General features: G+C 26.0%; 2 protein-coding genes across 2 annotated transcripts; both read left to right on the top strand.

Moving 5' to 3' along the window:
* Positions 1-337: 337 nt before the first annotated feature.
* LOC127246118 (mini zinc finger protein 2-like) lies at positions 338-1,104 on the top strand. Its single transcript, XM_051267348.1, has one exon. The coding sequence runs from the start codon at positions 594-596 to the stop codon at positions 864-866; it is 273 nt and encodes a 90-aa protein (XP_051123305.1). The 5' UTR covers positions 338-593; the 3' UTR covers positions 867-1,104.
* Positions 1,105-12,785: 11,681 nt separating this feature from the next.
* Positions 12,786-15,016, top strand: LOC127246180 (probable arabinosyltransferase ARAD1). The gene is made up of 2 exons (XM_051267430.1): positions 12,786-13,736; positions 14,498-15,016. Exons 1-2 carry the CDS (start codon positions 12,786-12,788, stop codon positions 15,005-15,007), a joined length of 1,461 nt encoding a protein of 486 aa, XP_051123387.1. The 3' UTR covers positions 15,008-15,016.
* Positions 15,017-20,853: the final 5,837 nt, after the last annotated feature.

Genomic DNA, 20,853 nt, shown 5'->3' with positions numbered 1-20,853 from the left:
ATTTAAGTAGAGGGGTGGGTGTCACATTTTGTAAAATAAAATAATTAATATTTACAAAGAAAAAAAAATTATAGAATAAACACACCATAATAAGTTGCTAAATTAATTAATTAATAAATAATTAAAATTATTTCAAACATCTTACGGATTTGTTTGGTTCAATTTCAAACCAATATTTTTACTGTTTAGTCCGTACACTTTTCATTAAAAAATAAAAAAATAAAAAATCAAATACAAATACAAACCATTATACTCAATATTTATTTTCAATAAATAAATATACATACATATATATATATATATATATATCCTTTTACTTTTCAAAGTTGGGGAAGAAATAGAGAAAACTCAAACAATATAAATACCCTTCACCATAGCTAGGGTTTGCTTAAGCTCCAAAAATTTCAGAGCTTTCATTTCTCCCCCAAACTCAGTTATCTACAAAAAAAATCTTTCCACATCCTTAATCTCCCCAAATTCATTTCATCAAGAATCTTGGTGATCAATACAACAAATAGATCCCTTCTTACAAACAAACAAAAAAAAAAAAAAAAAAATCAAATTAGGGTTTGCAAAGGGGGAAAATAACTGAGATGAAGAAGAGACAGATAGTGATCAGAAGAGAAGGTTCTAGAAGCTCGAGTAGCCCGGTGGTCCGGACAGTTCGATACGGCGAATGTCAGAGGAATCATGCAGCCACCATCGGAGGGTACGCCGTTGACGGATGCCGGGAGTTCATGGCCGGAGGGCCTGAGGGAACCGCCATGGCTTTCAGCTGCGCCGCCTGCGGCTGCCACCGGAGCTTCCACCGGAGAGAAGTTGAAAGTGAGGTTGTTTGTGACAATTCATTCTCACCATCTTCTTGAAGGAAGAATATTTGGGATTATTGATTGATTGATGATTTGAGGTTAAGTTATTATGATTAAAAAATTGAAGTTTTTAATTTGTTTGGATGAGGAAATTAATTAGTATTTTAGTGCATATGAATTTATATATATATGATTTGATGATTGCAAAATTTGTTGAGGAAGAAAAGTGTATCTTTTTGTGTAAATGATCATTGAGAAATTTACCTAATCAAAGGGAAATTTTTTAAGCACTCTATTTTGCTTATGTTTTTAATTTTTTGTTTTGCTATATATATTTGCCAAAAATAAATAAATAATCTTTAAATATATATATATAGTAAATTTAAAATATATTTTGTATTTTAATGTATTACATCAAAAAATTATTTTATTTTCAAAGCATCACCTCCAAAGTTTATTATGTCGGAATTAATGCCTATTTTCTATTTATTTTTTTTATTTTTAATTTTCATTTCAACAATTTCAAGATTGGAAAGAATTTGGCTTCAATTTTTAAGTCAAAGATTTTGTTGTTCTTCATTTGTATGTCTGAAATATATTGAATATAAAAATATTTATATATATATATATATATATATTAATTAGATGTGTACTTTTTTACTGCAGTAAATTTGATTGTTTTTTAATTATTCTTTCAAGAATAGTTTGAAACTTAAGAGTAGTTGAAAGTTCAGATTTACCAAGAATTTTTCAAGATTTTAATAAAAATATAACCCTATTCAATTTTAATTCATGTGCTTGAACAATTTGTTTCTCAGAAAACATTAAAATTTTGTTTATTTATATTTATATTTTTATTTTTATAGTATTTATCAAAATTTCTCCTTATAAAAAATTACATTCAAATCCTATTTTTCTATTTAAATTATTACATCAAAAATATATTTCTTGATAAAAGCATCACATACAATATAAATTTAAATCACATACTTCCTCCGTCCACTGCCTATCTATCCGTTTACTTTTTATACGTAGATTTCAGTATATTGATATTATATTGAGATGTGGTACAATTGATATACATAAAGACTATTATACCCCTTAACATTTATGGTATTAAATGGTGCTATTTGATAGCATTTGTGTAATATTATATAAAGAGTGGGGTAATTTTATATTTTAGTGGAAGGTACATTTACTAAAAAGGAAATTGATACATTTGCGATGGACGGACTAAAATGGCAAAATAGATAGATTGGCGGTGGACCGAGGGAGTAAGTTAAGCTACTATTTCCTTTTCATATTTGTAAATTTTATAATTAATTCAAAATATTAAAACAATTCTAAAACATATCTAAAAGCATCAGTTTCATTCAAAACTAGCAAATTAAAATGCCCTCCAAATTTCATTTCCCATGGTCAGTTCTTTATGTGTTTTTTATAAGGTTTTATTTTTATTATCTTTATGTAAAAATTAAAAAAAATAATAAAAAATAAAAAAGGGTAGCTGGATGTGCTTTTTTTTTTTATTATTACAAATGATATTATAATTAAAAAAATCAAAACTAAAAAAGTCCATTTGCTTCGCAACATATACATAGAAATACATCTCAACAGACGAATTATATATATATATATATATTATCTTTTTTAAAGTTTAGTTCAAATAGTAGTGGACATGTAATATAGTGTTCCATCCGTCTCAATACATTAGTTTGTTTACCATTTTTGTCTATCTTAAAATAATAGTCTTATTTCAATAAATAACTATCCCTACTTTTTCATTATTATTATACAATTGCCACTACTTTTTAAACTAATATACTCACAAAGGCAAAAAAAAATCATTTACCCTTATTTTTTCAAAATTACTAGTATAATATCAATATTTTTTAAATCTCATACCGAATATAACAAGACTATAATTTTGGGACGGGGAAGTAATAAGTAATAAAATAGTATACTTTTAGTATATATATAGTATATATAATATTTTCATGTGTATGGAGAGTTGTAATAAAATATTGAAGAGTGCCCTTTAATTAAAAATAAAATAAAATAAAATTCAATTTGGGGAATGTGTAGAGAAATTTAATTACTAAAAAATTAGAATTGTGATTAAACCAACAGACAAGATGTGCAAGAATTCCAACTGTTCAACACAATAATATGTTTTCTTACCAAACAAATAGGAACACAACAAGACTTCAATTCCATATTTTATTGAATTGCATCAATTAATGTTGTATCATCACATGTATTATAATATTAAGCTGTGTTTGTCACTCTTTTTTTTTTTATTTTTTTTTTATTTTTTTTTATTTCGTCTGATGTATTCTCTTAGCTTATTTAAATAAATTTTAGAGATATGAAATTTGTAATATGTCAATAAAATTTGTTTTTCATTTATGTTTGTAAACGTAGTCAACATATTGTTGAGGAACCACAAAAATCTGTGTCTTCTTTACGTTTTATGTTTGTTATTCGATCATTAACCCTGTCACAAAAAATTTTTCCCTCCGAATCAAAGGTATTTATTTTGTCATTTTCATATATCCAAGTAAAAGATATTCGTTTTCTTTTATAATAAAAGTACATATCAATTAAATATCAAAATACTTCTTTTTTTTGTCATGATTCTTTCAATATCATTAGTATCAATGGTTAAAAAAAAAAAAAAGACTATACATATATTTATAAAATACTTCTTCTGTCTCATAACAAACTATTCATTGTTCCATTTTAGTCCGTCTCATAACAAAGTATTCATTTTTATTTTTATTTTTAGTAATTGTACTATCTACCTAACATTACAAATACCCTTACAATTTACAATATATTACACAAATGTCATTACATTTATATCACACAATACTAATAAGATTATTGTAGTTATTACTACTTTATTCATACTATATCCCAATATAATACTAATATTTCTAAAACTTCGTGCAAAAAGCAAACGGATATATAGTTATGGAACGGAGGAAGTATTAATATATTTAAATTCACGTGCAAAAATCAAATGAATACTTTTGACTCGAACGAAAGGAATGTTTTAATTTTTATAGAAATATTATATTGAAAAGTTAAAAGTATTACTTATCTTTTGAAATTTAATTTTCTTTTTGGGTTTAAATAGTAGTTTAAATATGCTATCTTTATTAAAAAGTTGATATATTTTTATAAATAATCGCAATTGTCAAACCCTAAAAAAAAACTAAAATCAAACTTTAAAATTACATAAAATTTATACATATATGTTTACTTGTATACATATTATTTTATTTTTTACTATTTAATTCCTCAATTTACATCCAAAAACATTGCATACATTGTCCATTTTATTGCGAAAACTAAGAAATTAAGAAAAAGCAAAAAATTACATAAGAACACAAATATTTATTAATCTACTTCGATCACAATGATCTACTTATGGGCAGCCAAGTCAGGTGTTTTCACTAGATTGTGTTCTTTTGTAAATTTTACTACAAAATATCACATCAAACAATTAATTTTTTTTATATTATATTACAAATTTATTTTATTTTCAAAACATCACATCAGCTTTTATTTATATCATATCAAACAACTATTTCAATTCAACTTTTTATTATACAAAAATTCAAACTTAAAAACTAAAATTTACAAACAAACACGCCCTAAGTGTTTTTCATATGTTGAATTATAAAAATAATGCATAAAATATATAGAAGTGTAGGTTAAAACTCTAGCTTGCAGCCGGATAAATAATACTCGCTCCGTCTTAATACAATACTCTTGTTTATCTTCTTTGTCCGTCTCAAAACAATAGTTTCATTTCCATAAATAATCATATCACCGTAAAATTATCCCAACTTTTTCATTATTATTACACAATTGCCACTACTTTTTACACCAATATACTCACAAGGGCAAAAGAGTCATTTATCCTTACTTTTTACCGACTATCAATATAATATCAATATTTCTTAAATTCTGTGCCCAACACAATAAAATTATACTTTTGGAACGAATGGAGTAATAATGTGAAAGAAGATTTGAAACACTAAACATTGTAAATTGTGTGGAGATGGAAGCAAAAATAAGTATACTAATTAAAATATCAAATTTAAAATTTATTTTTTCATATAAAAGTTTTCAAATTCAAAACAATACATTCAAATAATTTAAAACACAAACAAACACATCCATTTATGTCTTTCATTTGGTCCCTTCCCCACTTACATTGATTTATGGAAAAAATAATAATAATAAAAGGAAAAGATTGCTAACTTGGCCCACATATCTACTCATGTTTTGTGTCCATAATGTAGGTTAGTATTAATTTACTTTATTATTATTTATTTATTTATTTATATTATTATTTTTGTACTGGTTTAATTAGGTAAAGTTGACTAAAAGGTCGAAGTTTTACACTAGCTATTTAGATTTGTTGACTTTGTATTTTTAAATATAAGTATTTTTTAATAATTGTACCAAGAATTCTGTTAGTAATAAAAAAAATAATATTTTGTATTTAATTATCAATTTTTTATGAATGGATAAAATATATATTTTATTAATGTGTGTATATTTTATTCTTTTAATAATATGTATGAGAAATTATTTCATTTAAAAATATTACGTGAACAAACCCCTCGTGGCTTGCTCGTTCAATCTTTTTTTTTTATGGATTTGATTATTTGTGGATTATGAAGAAAGCTGAGATTGATTTTTCGATATATATATTGTCTGATTGACTTTAATCATTAGTTATGACGATATAATCTTGTTAATACTATCGTTTAGGTTACGTTATTCAAAATTATCATGTTTGGCTACTTCAATATAGTTAGGTAGTCTCTCAGAATGCTCAAAATATTCGGACATCGATCATATCATTGCGATCAATATGCATTTGTGATATTCTAGATTACCATGCATCTCTTGCATCAAGTTATGACTTTTAATTTCTCTCATGTTATGTCGAACACTTTCAGACCGCCCTTAATGGTATTTTAATTTTGATTGTTGTAATTATATGACACGTACAATTGGTCTCCTTATTGTTGCATTTTTTATGTTCTCCTTGCCTCGTATACACTCTGCTAATGACCATCACATGAATATATTGCATTTTTCTTTAATAACACTGGATGCATCGGATAGACTTCAAACTATGCTAATCAAGGAAAAAAAAAAGTCATACTAAGCAAGCCTGTTACAGAAGATCAAGGGGCGTTGGAGGTTTGACTTATGACTTTACTATCATAATTCATATGTGATGCGTTGTAAAGCCCAAATTTAAGCTAAACTTGATTTGTTTGTCACTTCGCTGAATTGCACGGGGTTTCGTTGGGTCTATTTGGACTGGGTGCTAGGATTTGAGCTAGGTCATAGTCTATTTTAGACTGCTGAACCTATTTTAGGCTGGATGTTAAGATTTGGTCTACACTTCTATATATCTCTTTTTGTAACTGTACTCTAAAATTACTAGCGTAAATATTTGGTTTGGCTAACCCTAGGCATACATCATTTTGAACGAATTGAGTAACGGAATTTCTAAGTTCTTGTTTATTTTTCTTAATTTTCTTAGTTCTGCAACAATAAGTTCACATTCACTCCATTAGATCATTTTTACAGGATCATCATACTATTCTTGATTATGAATAATGGATTTTGTTCATTCGTTAAACTCATGATCTTACCGTCAAAAGTTCACCTTATACCACCAAATTATTCCTTACGGGACTCCAACCGAGTTATTCTTACACATAAGCCATGCTAATTTAGTATATATATATATATATATATATATATATATTGGTATCTATAATAGGAAGTGACAACCTATAATACAATGTAGCAATAACTTTTACATAATGAGTGTTACAACCACAACATTGATTTTTTGAACATGCAATCCCAAATCTTTCATATTCTGATTTATTTATGCTAATTAACAGTATAATTTATTTTTCTTGGTAAAAAAAAAAAAATCAAACCAATATAAAGCATATATACAAAATTGTGAATAATTTGGAAGAATTGGCCTTATCAAATCACATCTTATGTAAAATCCAAAAATAAATAAATTAATTAACTAATTGCAAATTTTCATCAATTATTCCAAAATGCAATTATGAATCTTCTTTTAGTAGGAAAGACTTAAAGCATGTTTAGGTGTCTCTAGACTAGAGGTTACTTTGCAATAAAAATTAATTCTAATAATAATAATATAGTTCTTCTTAATTAGTTTTAATTTCAAGAAATGACATATATATATATACACATATATATGTTGTATGATCTTAATTAATAAAATAAATATTTTGCTAATTATTGTAAGTGATAAATCCCAATGCACGTCATTGTAGATAACTACGATTATTGTCAGTATGTCCAAATTCATTGGATTAATTAGTGAATAAATAAATAAATACCAAATGGCCCACGAAATGTTAAATATATTTATTTTATAATATATATATAATTCAATGAAAAAATTTGACTAGTTTATAAATTGTTTAATTCACTACAAAAATTATATATATGCATCATATAAATATTTTGTGAACATCTATGTATAATCTTTACAAAAATAAATCAACATCTTGAATTGAAGTGTAAGTTTACTGTTTAAAAGGATAAATAAAAATAATTTTAATGTTTTAATTTAAAATAAAATTTTGTGGGTAGTACAAAATATTCAACATAAATATATTACTTTCATGATTTTATGTATGGCTCAGTTTGAAATTAGGTGAGTTCATTTTGTGTTTTTTAGAATAATGTATTTTTTATGTTAAAAAAAAAAAAATTGTATCGATAATATAAAAAATAATATTTTGTTTTGATTTGATAATTTTTATGGGTAAATAAAATATATATATATCATATATATTGTTAAAATAACTCTATATTATAATCTTTTTATAATATTGACGAGGAATAGAATAAAAAAAGAAAAAAAAACTAAATTGAATGCATGCATTTAACAAAATAGGTCAAATCACTAAACCATGCAGGCTTCACTATAAAAAATAATTTTAAAAAATTATATATATATATATATTATTCTTTATAATTTATAATTTATTCTTTATATATATATATATATATATATTTAGAAGTAGTATTGATATTCTTTATTGTCAAATTAATTTTTTTTTTAAATATTAAAATAAGTATATATCTTCTTACAAAATATCATACCATATATTTAGTTTTTTTATATTTTCAAAATTCTCCAAATTTCAAATTTTTTGCATTCTTGATTAATGACTAATGAGATAAAATGATACTCCCTCGTCCACGCACAAAGTAAACATTTACTTTTGACGCGGTGGATAGTTAAAAGTAGTGTAATGACATTTTTGCCTTTATTTTTTTGGTATAAAAGTAATGATGTGATGTAAAGTAAGGGTATTTATGGAAAAAAAGTGAGTTATTTAATAAAATATTTACTTTGTAAATGGACGTCCAAAATAGAAATATGTATACTTTCTAACTGGACGGAAGCGGTATATATATATATATATAATCATAAAGGACACTACCTACCTATATATATTAATATTAATATTTTTATCAAGACAAAAAATTAGTAAATTCTAACTATTGTTCTTTAAATATGATCAATGATTAATTTGTCCTCCGACATCGGAAAAATATATATATAATATATATATTATATGATTCATTGTATCATATTTTCCGGGCTCTGTCTATTTGAATTGAAATAATTATTTACAAATTATAATATTATAGTATTACCTTTTACCAATATTTTGTTATTTAATCTTTATTTACGATAAATATAATTTGTCTTGTATATATGTCACTATTTATTGTTTTGATATTTTAAGTATGTCTAAAAATAATTTTATATCTAATTATCTGATATTAGAATATTATCAACATGTGTTGATATAACACTTTCGAAACCATTATTGACTAATTTTGTGGTACCAATTTTTAATACTAAATATTGTTGTGAATTTAATATTTTTAAATAAATAAATATACATAATTAAATAGTACCAAGAATTATCAAAGGGTGGATCCATGTCAGCACACGTGCTAATATTGCATAGTACATTTTTAATAATTATGAATATTTTTATACATGTGTAAATGAAATGATCAAAATAATAAATGTGCTAAAAAAAATAAAAATCTCTTTTTTATATTGTTGATGATAATATATATGTATGCAAGTATTGACTTATCAAATAAGATTATTTCAATACAAGAGAATATATAATTTGATTAAAATTGGTGTTTATTAAACAACAATTATATTTTAAAACTATTAAAATATATTTTTAAAACTATTAAAATGTATTGCGTTCAATTTATATTATGGGATGAAAATTTACGTAGTAATATAAAAAATAATATTTTTTTTAGTAAATTGCTATTTTTTTAAGTGAATAAAATATATATATATATATATATATACTTTTTCCGTCTACACATAAAGTATACAATTACTTTTGGCGCAGTGGTTAAGAAATAATAATATTTTAACAGTTAAAAATAGTATAATGACAATTTTACCTTTACTTTTTGGTGTAAAAGTAGTAATGTGATGTAAAGTAAGAGTATTTGTGGAAAAAAGTGAGGTATTTAATTAAATATTTACGTCCCAAAATAGAAATATGTATACTTTATAGCTGGATTGAGGGAGTATATTGTATTTAATATAATATTTATGGAAAATTATATCGTTCAAAAATACAAAGTGAACAAATCCATCATTGTTCATGCATGCGTTGTCGGTGAATGTTATGTTCACAATTTAGTGTATAATTTTATTACTCTAGTCCTCATTCGAATATATGCTCGCTTTTCTTTTTTGGGTTGTCATAAAAAAAAAAAGTATTTTAAAAAAAATTAAAAAATTATTACAATTTTGTACTTATATTGCATGAGACAATGATTACTTTTATTTTATTTATTATTATTATTATTTGTTCTTTAAGATTGTCACTTTATACTAATTAAAAAGATGGAACAATTAAATTGTAATATAGACAAAATAAAATTTTTTAAAAAAAAACTATTTTATTTTATTTTTTTTAATGTAACTGTATTCAACAAACAGCATTTAATAAATAAATAAATATTCTTGGTATTCTAATTTTGGCCCATGTGGTCATTAGGTGAGGCCCATTAAAAGCATTTTATGAAGCCCAATGATTTCATATTTATAATACCGAATTACGGACATACCAAAATTTCAAAATAAATCTATATTCTATTTAAATATGTTTTCAAGTTTATTATTCATAAATAGTTCTTAGAAAAATATTTATTTTTTATTGGAAACATAAAATAACAAAGTGATATTTTATTCAAATTATCACATCTAATTTTTATTTATATCAAATCAAATAATTTTCTATTTAAGGTTATAATTCTCAAATCAACTCAAAATTTCAAAATATATGTAAACATGTGTTTTTAAGGTAAAAAATCATATTAGACAATTACTTCGTCGCAAAAATGTCAAAAATTGAAAAATAAGGATACAAAATGTATTTATTTGCTTTTTTAAAAAAAAAAAATTGGATTTTATGTTGATTTTTTATTTATTTCAAAATGAAGTTTGTTTGTTTAGTGTTATGATACGATATATATTTTTGGTTATGTGATGTATAAAACTTTTTCAAATAATATAAAAATTAATATTTTATGTTGAATATTGAATTTTTAAAAATAATAATATATACTAATATATTATAGTATATATTCAAAATCGTATCTGGAAAAATGTCGGAAAAACACACATTTTTTATTATTTATAAAATAGATTGAGAGTCGAGTTCATTATGTCAACCCGTCTCACTTTGTATGTGCATTTGATATAAAGAATAAAATTGAAAAGAAATAATAGCATAAAATAAAATTAAAAAGAAAAAAAAATTCAATAGAGAAATTTCTTTTTACTATAGAATTTAATTCATAAATGTAAAAAATTATAATAATATGGATAAATCGATCTAAAAGAGCCGATGCATTGTTAATAGAGATCGATGAATAGATCATGAGGAAACGATTAATTGGATAAGTGAATATTTTAGTTTTTTTTTAATAAAAATTTGTGTGCTATAATTTTTTTAACAACTATTCTCTTCATTCTAACCGAAAGTATCTATTTTATAATTTTTATTATTCTCAATTAAAAGTATTTATTTTTTATTATAGTAAAAATAATTATTTGCTATACTAATTGATAAAATATTATTATTTCTACTCTATTACACAATGTCAAATGATTTAATTGGGACGAAGGTGTATAATAATTGTACTTACTAAAACTATAATATTTTTTTGACAAATAATAATAATAATAATAATAATAATAATAATAATAATAAGGGAAAAAATTATTTTTAGTTTCAATATAATCAAAATTTATCAATTTTGATCCCAATATAAAAATCTTATCAATCTTGGTTCAAATATAATTAAAACTCATCATTTTTTTGTCCCAATATAATCAAAACTCATCATTTTTTGTCTCAATATAAAATTTTTATCAATTTTAGTCCTAATATAACCAAAACTCATCATTTTTCGTCCCAATATAATCAAACCTTATCTTTTCTTGTCCCACCGTCAACAAATCGACGAAAAATACTGACGTGAAAAAATCAAACCTTATATTTATATTTGAAGAAATTGCACAATCTTGCAAGTCCACGTCAGCATTTTCCGTCGGTTTGTTGACTATAGGACCAAAAAAATAAAGTTTAATTATATTGGGACAAAAAATGATGAATTTTGGTTATATTAGGACTAAAATTGATAAAAATTTTATATTGAGACCAAAAATAATTAGTTTTAGTTATATTTAAAAAAAATGATAAATTTTGGTTATATTGGGACCAAAATTGATAAAATTTTTATATTGAAACCAAAATTGATGAATTTTAGTTATATTGGGACAAAAAATAATTTATTTCCCTAATAATAATAATAAAGTGGAGACGAGATTAGTGTGGCAAACCTACTCTATTCCATTTTGATTTACATTCCAAATAAAATCACACACTCTCCCATTTACAGTTTATCTAATTTATTGTCTATTTATTTATTTACTATTTATTCTTATTCTTCTCCACAGAGGTGATTTACTCGGAATACTTTTTACATTTTCATATAATTATAATTTCGGGAATCAAAACAACCTTGTCCCAATCGAAACTCAAAGGAGCCGGCGGCGCAGACAATATTTGATTTTTATTCGATTCAATTGGATTTAATTATTCGACTCATAAGGTATGTCTATATTTATATATATATATATATATATGTGTGTGTTTTTACAAACGATTCGATTTCGAATTTATCTATATATATATATATATGTAAGGATTTAAAGGAGTTCATGTTGTGTTCTTGAATTTTTTTTTTATTATTATTATTTTTTTAAATTCCTTTGAAGAAGATGATGAATCCCTTAGTCGTTTTACATGTGTTCAATTCAGTTACGTATGTAGGCTATATAGGTGGATCTAGAGGTACTCCTTTTTTCGTAATTTTATAAGTTTTTATTTTTCTGGTTTTTTTGGGATAAAATTGATTTTGAGTTTTTTGGTTTTGAATTGAAATGATAGTTTGACATGATATTTTGAATTTAAAACTAAATTTCAATGCAATATAATTAATAAAAAATAGATCTTTAATTTTACATGTTTTAGAAAAAAAGTATATGGAATATGTTTTATTGAAAACTATGAGATTGCATTGTAAAATAAAAAAATAATTATTTAATTTGATATAAATAGCTATTCAATATGATGTTATTTGTTCTTTCATTTGCAGGTTGATTTGTTGTCTCTCCAAGACACTAAACCACATCAAACATTGACGAAGGATCAATCTCCACCGTCGATCATCTCCGATCTTCCGATGGATCCAACGGTTCATATTCATTCAAATTGATCACCCGAAAAAAACAACACTTCTTGTCGATCTTCCAACATGTCTCTAACAATAAGTTTGGACAAGAACAACAATGTCACATTACTTACGAGACTATTTTCTTACATCTTAACATTCTCAATCCTTCTCTTAATATCCTCCCTCTTCTCCCTCATAAAATTTCGCGAAAACCCGCCTATCATCCCAAAAAAACTCCTCATTTTGATCGGCGAAAACAACACAATGGCACCATCAAGTACCCCTACGAGGATTTCCATAACCGGCCGAGGAATGAGTCGTGTAAGAACTCCCCCACTCCCTTCAAAGAACATAACTCAAGAAGTGTTTTATAACCCGTGCAACGAAAGGCAAGCGCTTCTTCGAGTGTATATGTACAATTTGCCCCCGAAGTTTCACTTCGGGATGTTGGGTTGGTCGGGTGGTGCAAACCAAACATGGCCTAATTTGGATAATCCGAGAAAAATCCCGAGGTATCCCGGTGGCCTAAACTTACAACATAGTCCTGAATACTGGCTCACGCTCGATCTTCTAACATCAGATACAGATACTGTAGTTAGGCCATGTACTGCCGTTAGAGTACATAATTCAAGGGTAGCGGATATAGTATTCGTGCCATTTTTTTCGTCCCTTAGCTATAATCGTAACCCTAAGCTTCGTGCGTCGAAACAAAGGTTTAATTTCGATAGAAAGTTGCAAGAAGAATTGGTTCGGTATTTGAGAGGTCGGGAAGAATGGGGGCGAAAGAGGGGTAGGGATCATTTGATCGTCGCTCACCATCCGAATAGCATGTTGTTTGTAAGAAAAACGCTCGGGTCGAGCATGTTTTTGTTATCGGATTTCGGAAGGTATTCGAAGAAGATAGCCAATCTTGAGAAGGACGTGATCGCGCCCTACAAGCATATGGTGACGACAATCTCGGGTGCTAATTTGCCGGCATTTGATCAACGGCCAACGTTGGTGTATTTCCAAGGGGCGATCTATAGAAAAGATGTAAGTTGTTCGTCGTGTTTTACTTATATCGTGAGTCTGTTTTTCGTTTATTATTTTACACGCAGTAAAATATATGCTCTTAGATTGAATATTCGATGTTCTAACTTTATTTGTCGATGACTCTAACATGTAAGTTAATCATCGCATTTTGTTGATATATACCATGAGTTTTTTTTTTTTCATTTCTCTCTTTATAGGCCGTAAAATATATGTCATTAGATTGAATATTCAATGTTCTCTCTTTATTTTTCGATTACTTCAATATGGTATCAGAGCAAAATGACTCTAACATGTAAGTTGTTCATCGTATTTTGTTGATATATACCATGATTTTGTTTTTTCATTTATTTCTTTATAAGTAGTAAAATATATGTCATCGGATTGAATATTTTAGTGTTCTCTAGAATCAGAGTAAACTGACCCTAACATATAAGTTGTTCGTCATATTTTGCTCATATATATACCGTTAGTTTTTTCCATTTATTTCTTTATACGCAGTAAAATATACGACATTAGATTGAATATTCGGTCTTCTCTTTGTATTTATTGATTACTTCTAATATGGTATCAGAGCAAACTAACCCTAACATTAAGTTGTTCGTCGTATTTTGCTCATAAATACCGTTAGTTTTTTCTATTTATCTTTTTTATACGCAGTAAAATATATGACATTAGATTGAATATCCGGTCTTCTCTCTTTATTTATCGATTACTTCTAACATTATATCAGAGCAGACTGAACTCTTTATTTTTTCACGTAGGGTGGAGTGATTCGTCAAATTTTACATAACCTTCTAAAGAACGAGAAAGACGTACATTTCAAATACGGGAGTGTTCACACAAATGGGGTTAGTTCCGCAGCAAAAGGCATGTCCACATCAAAATTTTGCCTAAGCATCGCGGGAGACACCCCATCATCAAATCGTCTATTCGACGCCATCACCAGTCATTGTATTCCCGTCATAATAAGCGACGAGATCGAGTTGCCATTCGAGGACGTCCTCGACTACTCGAATTTTTGCATATTTGTTCGTGCAAAGGACGCTATCAAGAAGGGTTTCCTCGTAAATCTCCTTCGAGGCATCCCACGTGACGAATGGACCAAAATGTCGGAATTGTTGAAGAATATTACGGGACGATTCGAATATCAATACCCGTCCCGTCCTAACGACGCCGTCGACATGATTTGGCAAACGATTGTTCGCAAGAAAACTCATACAATGCTAAACTTACATCGAAAAAATAGATACAATAGATCGTTGAAAGGGTAAGTGTTTTGGCCTTTTGGATCACTTTAGGAAGCATAAGATCAATTTTGTACTTGTTGGTTTGTTTAACAATATGGGCATACATGTGAATTTAGGTTTTCTAGAGATATATATATATTGTTGTTATACAATTGTTACACTTTTTCATAAAAAAAAAAAGAATATATTGTTTTTCTTCATAAAAAATAATTTAACGATTATAGAAATTAAAATTAAATCAAAGTATAAAATCAAATACATACTAAGATTTCTTTCTTTTCGGTGGTGTGTGTTCATATTGTGTTTTGGTTTAAAGGATAAAAAAAATTATATGTGATATAGGGAATTGTGTAGATAATATAAAAATAATAAATATATATAATATGTTAATTATTTTAGAAATGTGTTGAAAAATTCTTGCAAAAGAAACAAACCCTTTGTAGTAATAAATAGACGCATTATTTTTATATTAGCTGCACAATTTATAATATCTCATTTAAAAAAAATTTCCATCAAACCAAAACACAATACAAACACACCCTAACTGCAAAATACAAATAGAATACACCCATAATTTAAAAGTAATATCTTCTATATTAATATTATATATAAACTTCGCCAAATTTACTTTTAAACAAAACACTACATTAAATCATTTGCTATATAATTCAGTTTCATCAATTAAATGTTTTGTTATTTGAAGTTTGATTTTATACTTTTTATCATATAACTATCGTAGTTTTTTATACAAATATATGTATATATATATATATAATATTACATCCAAACAATACTAAGAAAAAATAAAAATTTCTAAATTTTATAATTCTATTCAACAAAGCAAACATTTTCTAAAAAAATTTACATGCTCGAACAAAACACTTACTCATAAAAACCTATGGTTAAAATACGCTATGGTCACATTCGCTCGTTTCTTCCTCCAAATCACATCTACAAACATTGTAAACAAAAAAAAAAAAAAAAAAAAAAAGCAATCGATCTACAAACTAAAAAAAAAAATCTAACCTATCCCGAAATCCGGCATCCATTCTCATTAAGGCTCGACAATTTTGTTGTGAATGGGATCGGCTCCTCGATGAACTCTTCTTTTTTGCGATGCATTTGGGTCGAAAGCCATTGCCGGCCTCATATGATCTTGCCACCCGGGATTTTCGGGGAGTAGTTCCACTTTTGCCCTTGGATAAAGACCGGAAATAATCCTCGAGCCCGAGACATTCAACAATAGGCCAGAGAAGAAGATAGCGACAACGACGAGTAAGAATTTTCGGGACATGTTTTTTCTTGGACAAGAAGTGTGTGAAGAAGAAGATGTGTTGTAAGTGTAAGAACAAATGCAAAAAAATGTTGAGTCTTGAGGTCATTTTGGTGTGGGGATTAAAGAGAAAGAGTGAATAAAGTGCTAAAGTATTTGGGGTTTTGGTTATTTGTCTAAAAATTGAGGGTTTGTTTATGTCTTTTGAGGGTTTTTGGACTAGGGGCTTTTTTTTTTATAGTATAATCTTTAATTAGAATAGTTTTTTTATATGATATAAATCTATATATATATATATATATAATATTTTGAATTTATAATTAATTTTGAGTGTAATACTTACTATGTTCACTTAAAATGTTTATATTTATGTTTTGACGCGAAGTTTAAGAAATATTGAATTGGTATTTTTTTATATGTAAAATATTTTATTGTATGTTTTAATTTAAATTTATGGTATTAATATACATAAGTGTAAGTTTGAAAATATTTATTATGCTTATTAAAAGAATCAATTTAAGTATATTTTATGTTTTATTAAATGAAAATGACAAAATATGAACAATTTGGGTGTTGGATTTAGATAGAAAAGTGTTTATCAATAATAAGTGTTTGATTTGAATTTATATTTAATATAATATTTTTTTTTAATAAATACGAAATGTAAATAATAATATATGTGGAAAATTTAGGGTTTATTCATTTATAATAGTATTTTTCTTAAATATCTATTTTTAAAAAAAATAAAATAACATTACATAAACTATAATTATTTAAATCTTAATTTTAATTTTTTTAAACATTTAATCTCACCAAAAACACTAGCACCGAAACCCTAAAAAAAGCCGTGGAATGGAAGAAATGGTAAGGCTGTTGTTTCTGGAAGATTTGAAAAAAATAAATAAATAAATAAATAATTACGTATATAATAATAATAATAATAATAATAATAATAATAATAATAATAATAAAGTAGTGTTATTCTTAGGAATCTTGGAAGCCCCTACAGGACACATTTGGTATTTTTGGTCTTTTAGACTACTGTTGCATCTACGACCATTCTCTTTATTTTTGCCCCTTTTGTCCTTTGTCCACGTCACCACTTCCATGTCCACGTGTATTTTGCTCTACCAATACACAGTAATTACTATTTTATTGATCAATAAAAATATGTTAAAAAAAAAAATGAAATTACAAATTTATCATATGCAAAAGGAATGATTCCCATCTGTAATTTATGTAAAATATTTATAGTTACTAAATTAAAAAGTTTATATATTAATTATGAACTATCAAAATGGCAAAATTAACACACTCCATCTGTCCATCTGGCTCATAACTAGATATCCGTTTACTTTTTACACAGAATTTTATAAATAGTAGTAATTCCTTCGTCCCAAATAAGGTGCAATATTTGCTTTTGGCACGGATTTTTAGGTGGGTAATATTAATTAGGATAATTTAGAAATTAGGTGATGTGATGGAGAGATAAATATATATTTTATTTTTTTATTTAGATAATGTGAGGAGATAAAGTATGGAGTGGAGATTTACTATTTTGAAAATGTTATAGGGTGTTTGGGACATACCAAAAATAAAATGTTGTAGGGTGTTTGGGACAAAGAGAGTATTATATTAGGCTTTAGTAAGAATAAAGTAGAAATTACTAAAATAACCTTATTAGTATTTTGTGATATAAAAGTAATGATATTTGTATAATATATTGTAAGTTGTAAGAGTATTTGTAATGTTAGGTAGATAGTACAGTTACTAAAAAAATATATATATTGTTATGAGAAGAACTAAAATAAAAAAAAATGATCATTTGTTATGGGACAGAGCGAGTATATTAATTATAGTACTTGATTCAACAATTTTTTTCTTTTTTTTATGTATAAGCATATTCCACTAAATTTATTTATCATCCAAAGATATTTTAAATAATGATGGTTCAATAACTTTATTTTTAATATATACATATATATTTGATAAATAATCCCTCTGTACAGCTAGAAAGTATACATATTTCTATTTTGGGACGTTCAATTACAAAGTAAATATTTCATTAAATATCTCATTTTTTTCCACAAATACCCTTATTTTACATCATATCATTACTTTTATACCAAAAAGCAAGGACAAAAATGTCATTACACTACTTTTAATTACCCATTATAATTAAAATACTATTATTTCTTAAACACCGTGCCAAAAGTAAATGTATACTTTATATGTGGACGGAGGGAGTATATAACATGATTAAATATATTTAAACTTGAGTTCAATGGATGTAGGGGTATGCTTTTTGGAATTCTTTTTTCAAGTTTTTTATTATTCAAAATCATTTTTATTTCAATAAAATATATATATATTAATTTTCATATAAAATAGTATTATATTAAATTATTGTTTTTAAAAAAAAAAAAAAAATTAAAAATGATAGAATATGATTCTAACGGTTCAATTTTACATAGTCTCTGAAATGGTTCAAAAAGATGAAACTAAAATGAGAAGTAAAGCAAGAGATTGAGTGAGAAGCCAAACAATGATTGCAAGAAAGTGATGTAAAGTTGAATATTGTGTTGTATCTTACCAAAAGTATCATAGTCTCTTAAAAATATATTCATTTTATTATTTTAATTTGTTTATATCATATTTAATAAAAAAAAATTTTTAAAAAAGTATTATATTTTTAGGGTATAGTTTTTTTATTTATGTCGGTCCCAAAATAAAGGTATCGTTTTTTAATTTACTACCTATCGAACATAATAAATATTATTACAATTTACAATATATTACACAAATATTATTATTTTTATATTAGACAATATTAATAAGAATATTTTTATCTTTTTCTTTACAAATTAATGTAATACTAATATTCAAAAATTTATATGCAAAAAAGAAATGATATTGAAACAGAGGGAGTATAAATTTTTTTTAATCTTTAGCCACTATTTTTTCTTTCTATTTACACAATTGTCATTTATAACCTACTTATTTTTTACATTCAGTTTACTTTATTCAAAAAACTACAATATGAACTCTATAAAATTTCAATTTTATCTTTATGAAATATAGGTTAAATTGTAAAGAATTCACACGTGGTTTCACGAAATTGTGCCGAATCCTCCGTACTTCTAAAACTGCATCAAACACCCTCGTAGTTTCATAAACTATGCGTCTAATCCCCTCGGCGGTCCTTATTTAACGGTATTTAACTGAAATGCGCCAAAATTGTGAATAAATTTTAGAATTTTAATTTCAGAACCACTAAAATTATAAATATATTTATTTTTTATTTAGCCTAAAGAAACAGTAAAGATAATCTCTTAAAACCTGATAAAAAATAACTATTTTTTAGTATATTTATTATTTTTTTAGGTTAAATATAATAAAAAATGAATATATTTTTACTTTTAAGTGTTTAAAAATTGAGATTCTAAAATTTATTTGTAGTTTGGACGCATTTAGGTCAAATACCATTAAATAAAGACCGTAGAGGGAGTTAGACGTAGAGTTTATGAAACCACGATGAAATTTGACGCAATTTTAAAAATATAGAGAATTTGGTGTAATTTCATGAAATCATATGTAAATTTTGTGTAATTTAACCTTAAATATATATATATATATTCTATGATAAAAAAAAATTTTAAACATTGAATCATGTAAATTACGTAATAAAATAATTTTAAAATAATAATAATAATAATAGGTAGTAGGATTCTAGTTAATTTGTTCCTTTATGCTTTTCTTCTTTAGGGGTTGTGTTCAAATTTGATGTTAAGTATCTTCTTCTTCTTCATTTAATTGCTATATTCTCTACATAGCCTACCTGCTAATATTCCATCTTCTTTTTTCCTTTCTTTTTTTATTTTTATTTTATTTCTTTTACTCTATCTTCACTCATCTATGATGGTGAAGGGTTTCCTTTTTGTCGTTATTACTTCGGTAATAAATAATTTATATTAATATAATATATATATAACACATAAACTAACGTCATAAAATATAATTGCAAACAACATATACTCTCTTCGTCCGGCCTCTAAGGTCACATCTACCTTTTGTATCATTATACTTAACATTAAAAATATTATGCTAAATTGCACAAAATTCACCTGTGGTTTCATGAAATTGCACCAAATCCCCTATATTTCTAAAACTGCGTCAAACTCCCTCGTGGTTTCATAAACTCTACCGGAGTCGAAAACGAGATGACTCTCCACCGGAGCCGAAAACGATATGACTCCACCGGAGCCGAAAACAACATGACTCCACCGAAGCCGAACACGAAATGACTCCACCGAAGCTGAAAACGACATGACTCCACCGGAGGTGAAAACAACACGACTCCACTTGAGCCGAAAACGAGATGACGCTCCACTTGAGCCGAAAACGAGATGATGCTCCACCGGAGCAAAAAACGAGATGACTCAACCGGAGCCGAAAAACGAGATGACGCTCCACCGAAGCCGAAAACCATAATCGCAAACATCGGACAGATCAGATCTCACGCCGGAAACAGACAAACAGCGAAAAGATGGCATATTATAGGCATATTTCCGGCAACAAATAAGCAACGAAATATGGC

This window comes from Andrographis paniculata, unplaced genomic scaffold (genome assembly GCF_009805555.1).
Source record: "Andrographis paniculata isolate CXL003 unplaced genomic scaffold, ASM980555v1 Contig26END, whole genome shotgun sequence".
NCBI lineage: Eukaryota > Viridiplantae > Streptophyta > Magnoliopsida > Lamiales > Acanthaceae > Andrographis > Andrographis paniculata.
This window is presented reverse-complemented; position numbering and strand designations above follow the sequence as displayed.

Coding starts and splice junctions, on each gene's coding strand:
- LOC127246118 (XM_051267348.1), top strand. CDS start 594: ATGAAGAAGAGACAGATAGTGATCAGAAGAGAAGGTTCTAGAAGCTCG.
- LOC127246180 (XM_051267430.1), top strand. CDS start 12,786: ATGTCTCTAACAATAAGTTTGGACAAGAACAACAATGTCACATTACTT. Junction 13,737..14,497: donor GGGCGATCTATAGAAAAGAT/GTAAGTTGTTCG, acceptor TTTTTCACGTAG/GGTGGAGTGATTCGTCAAAT.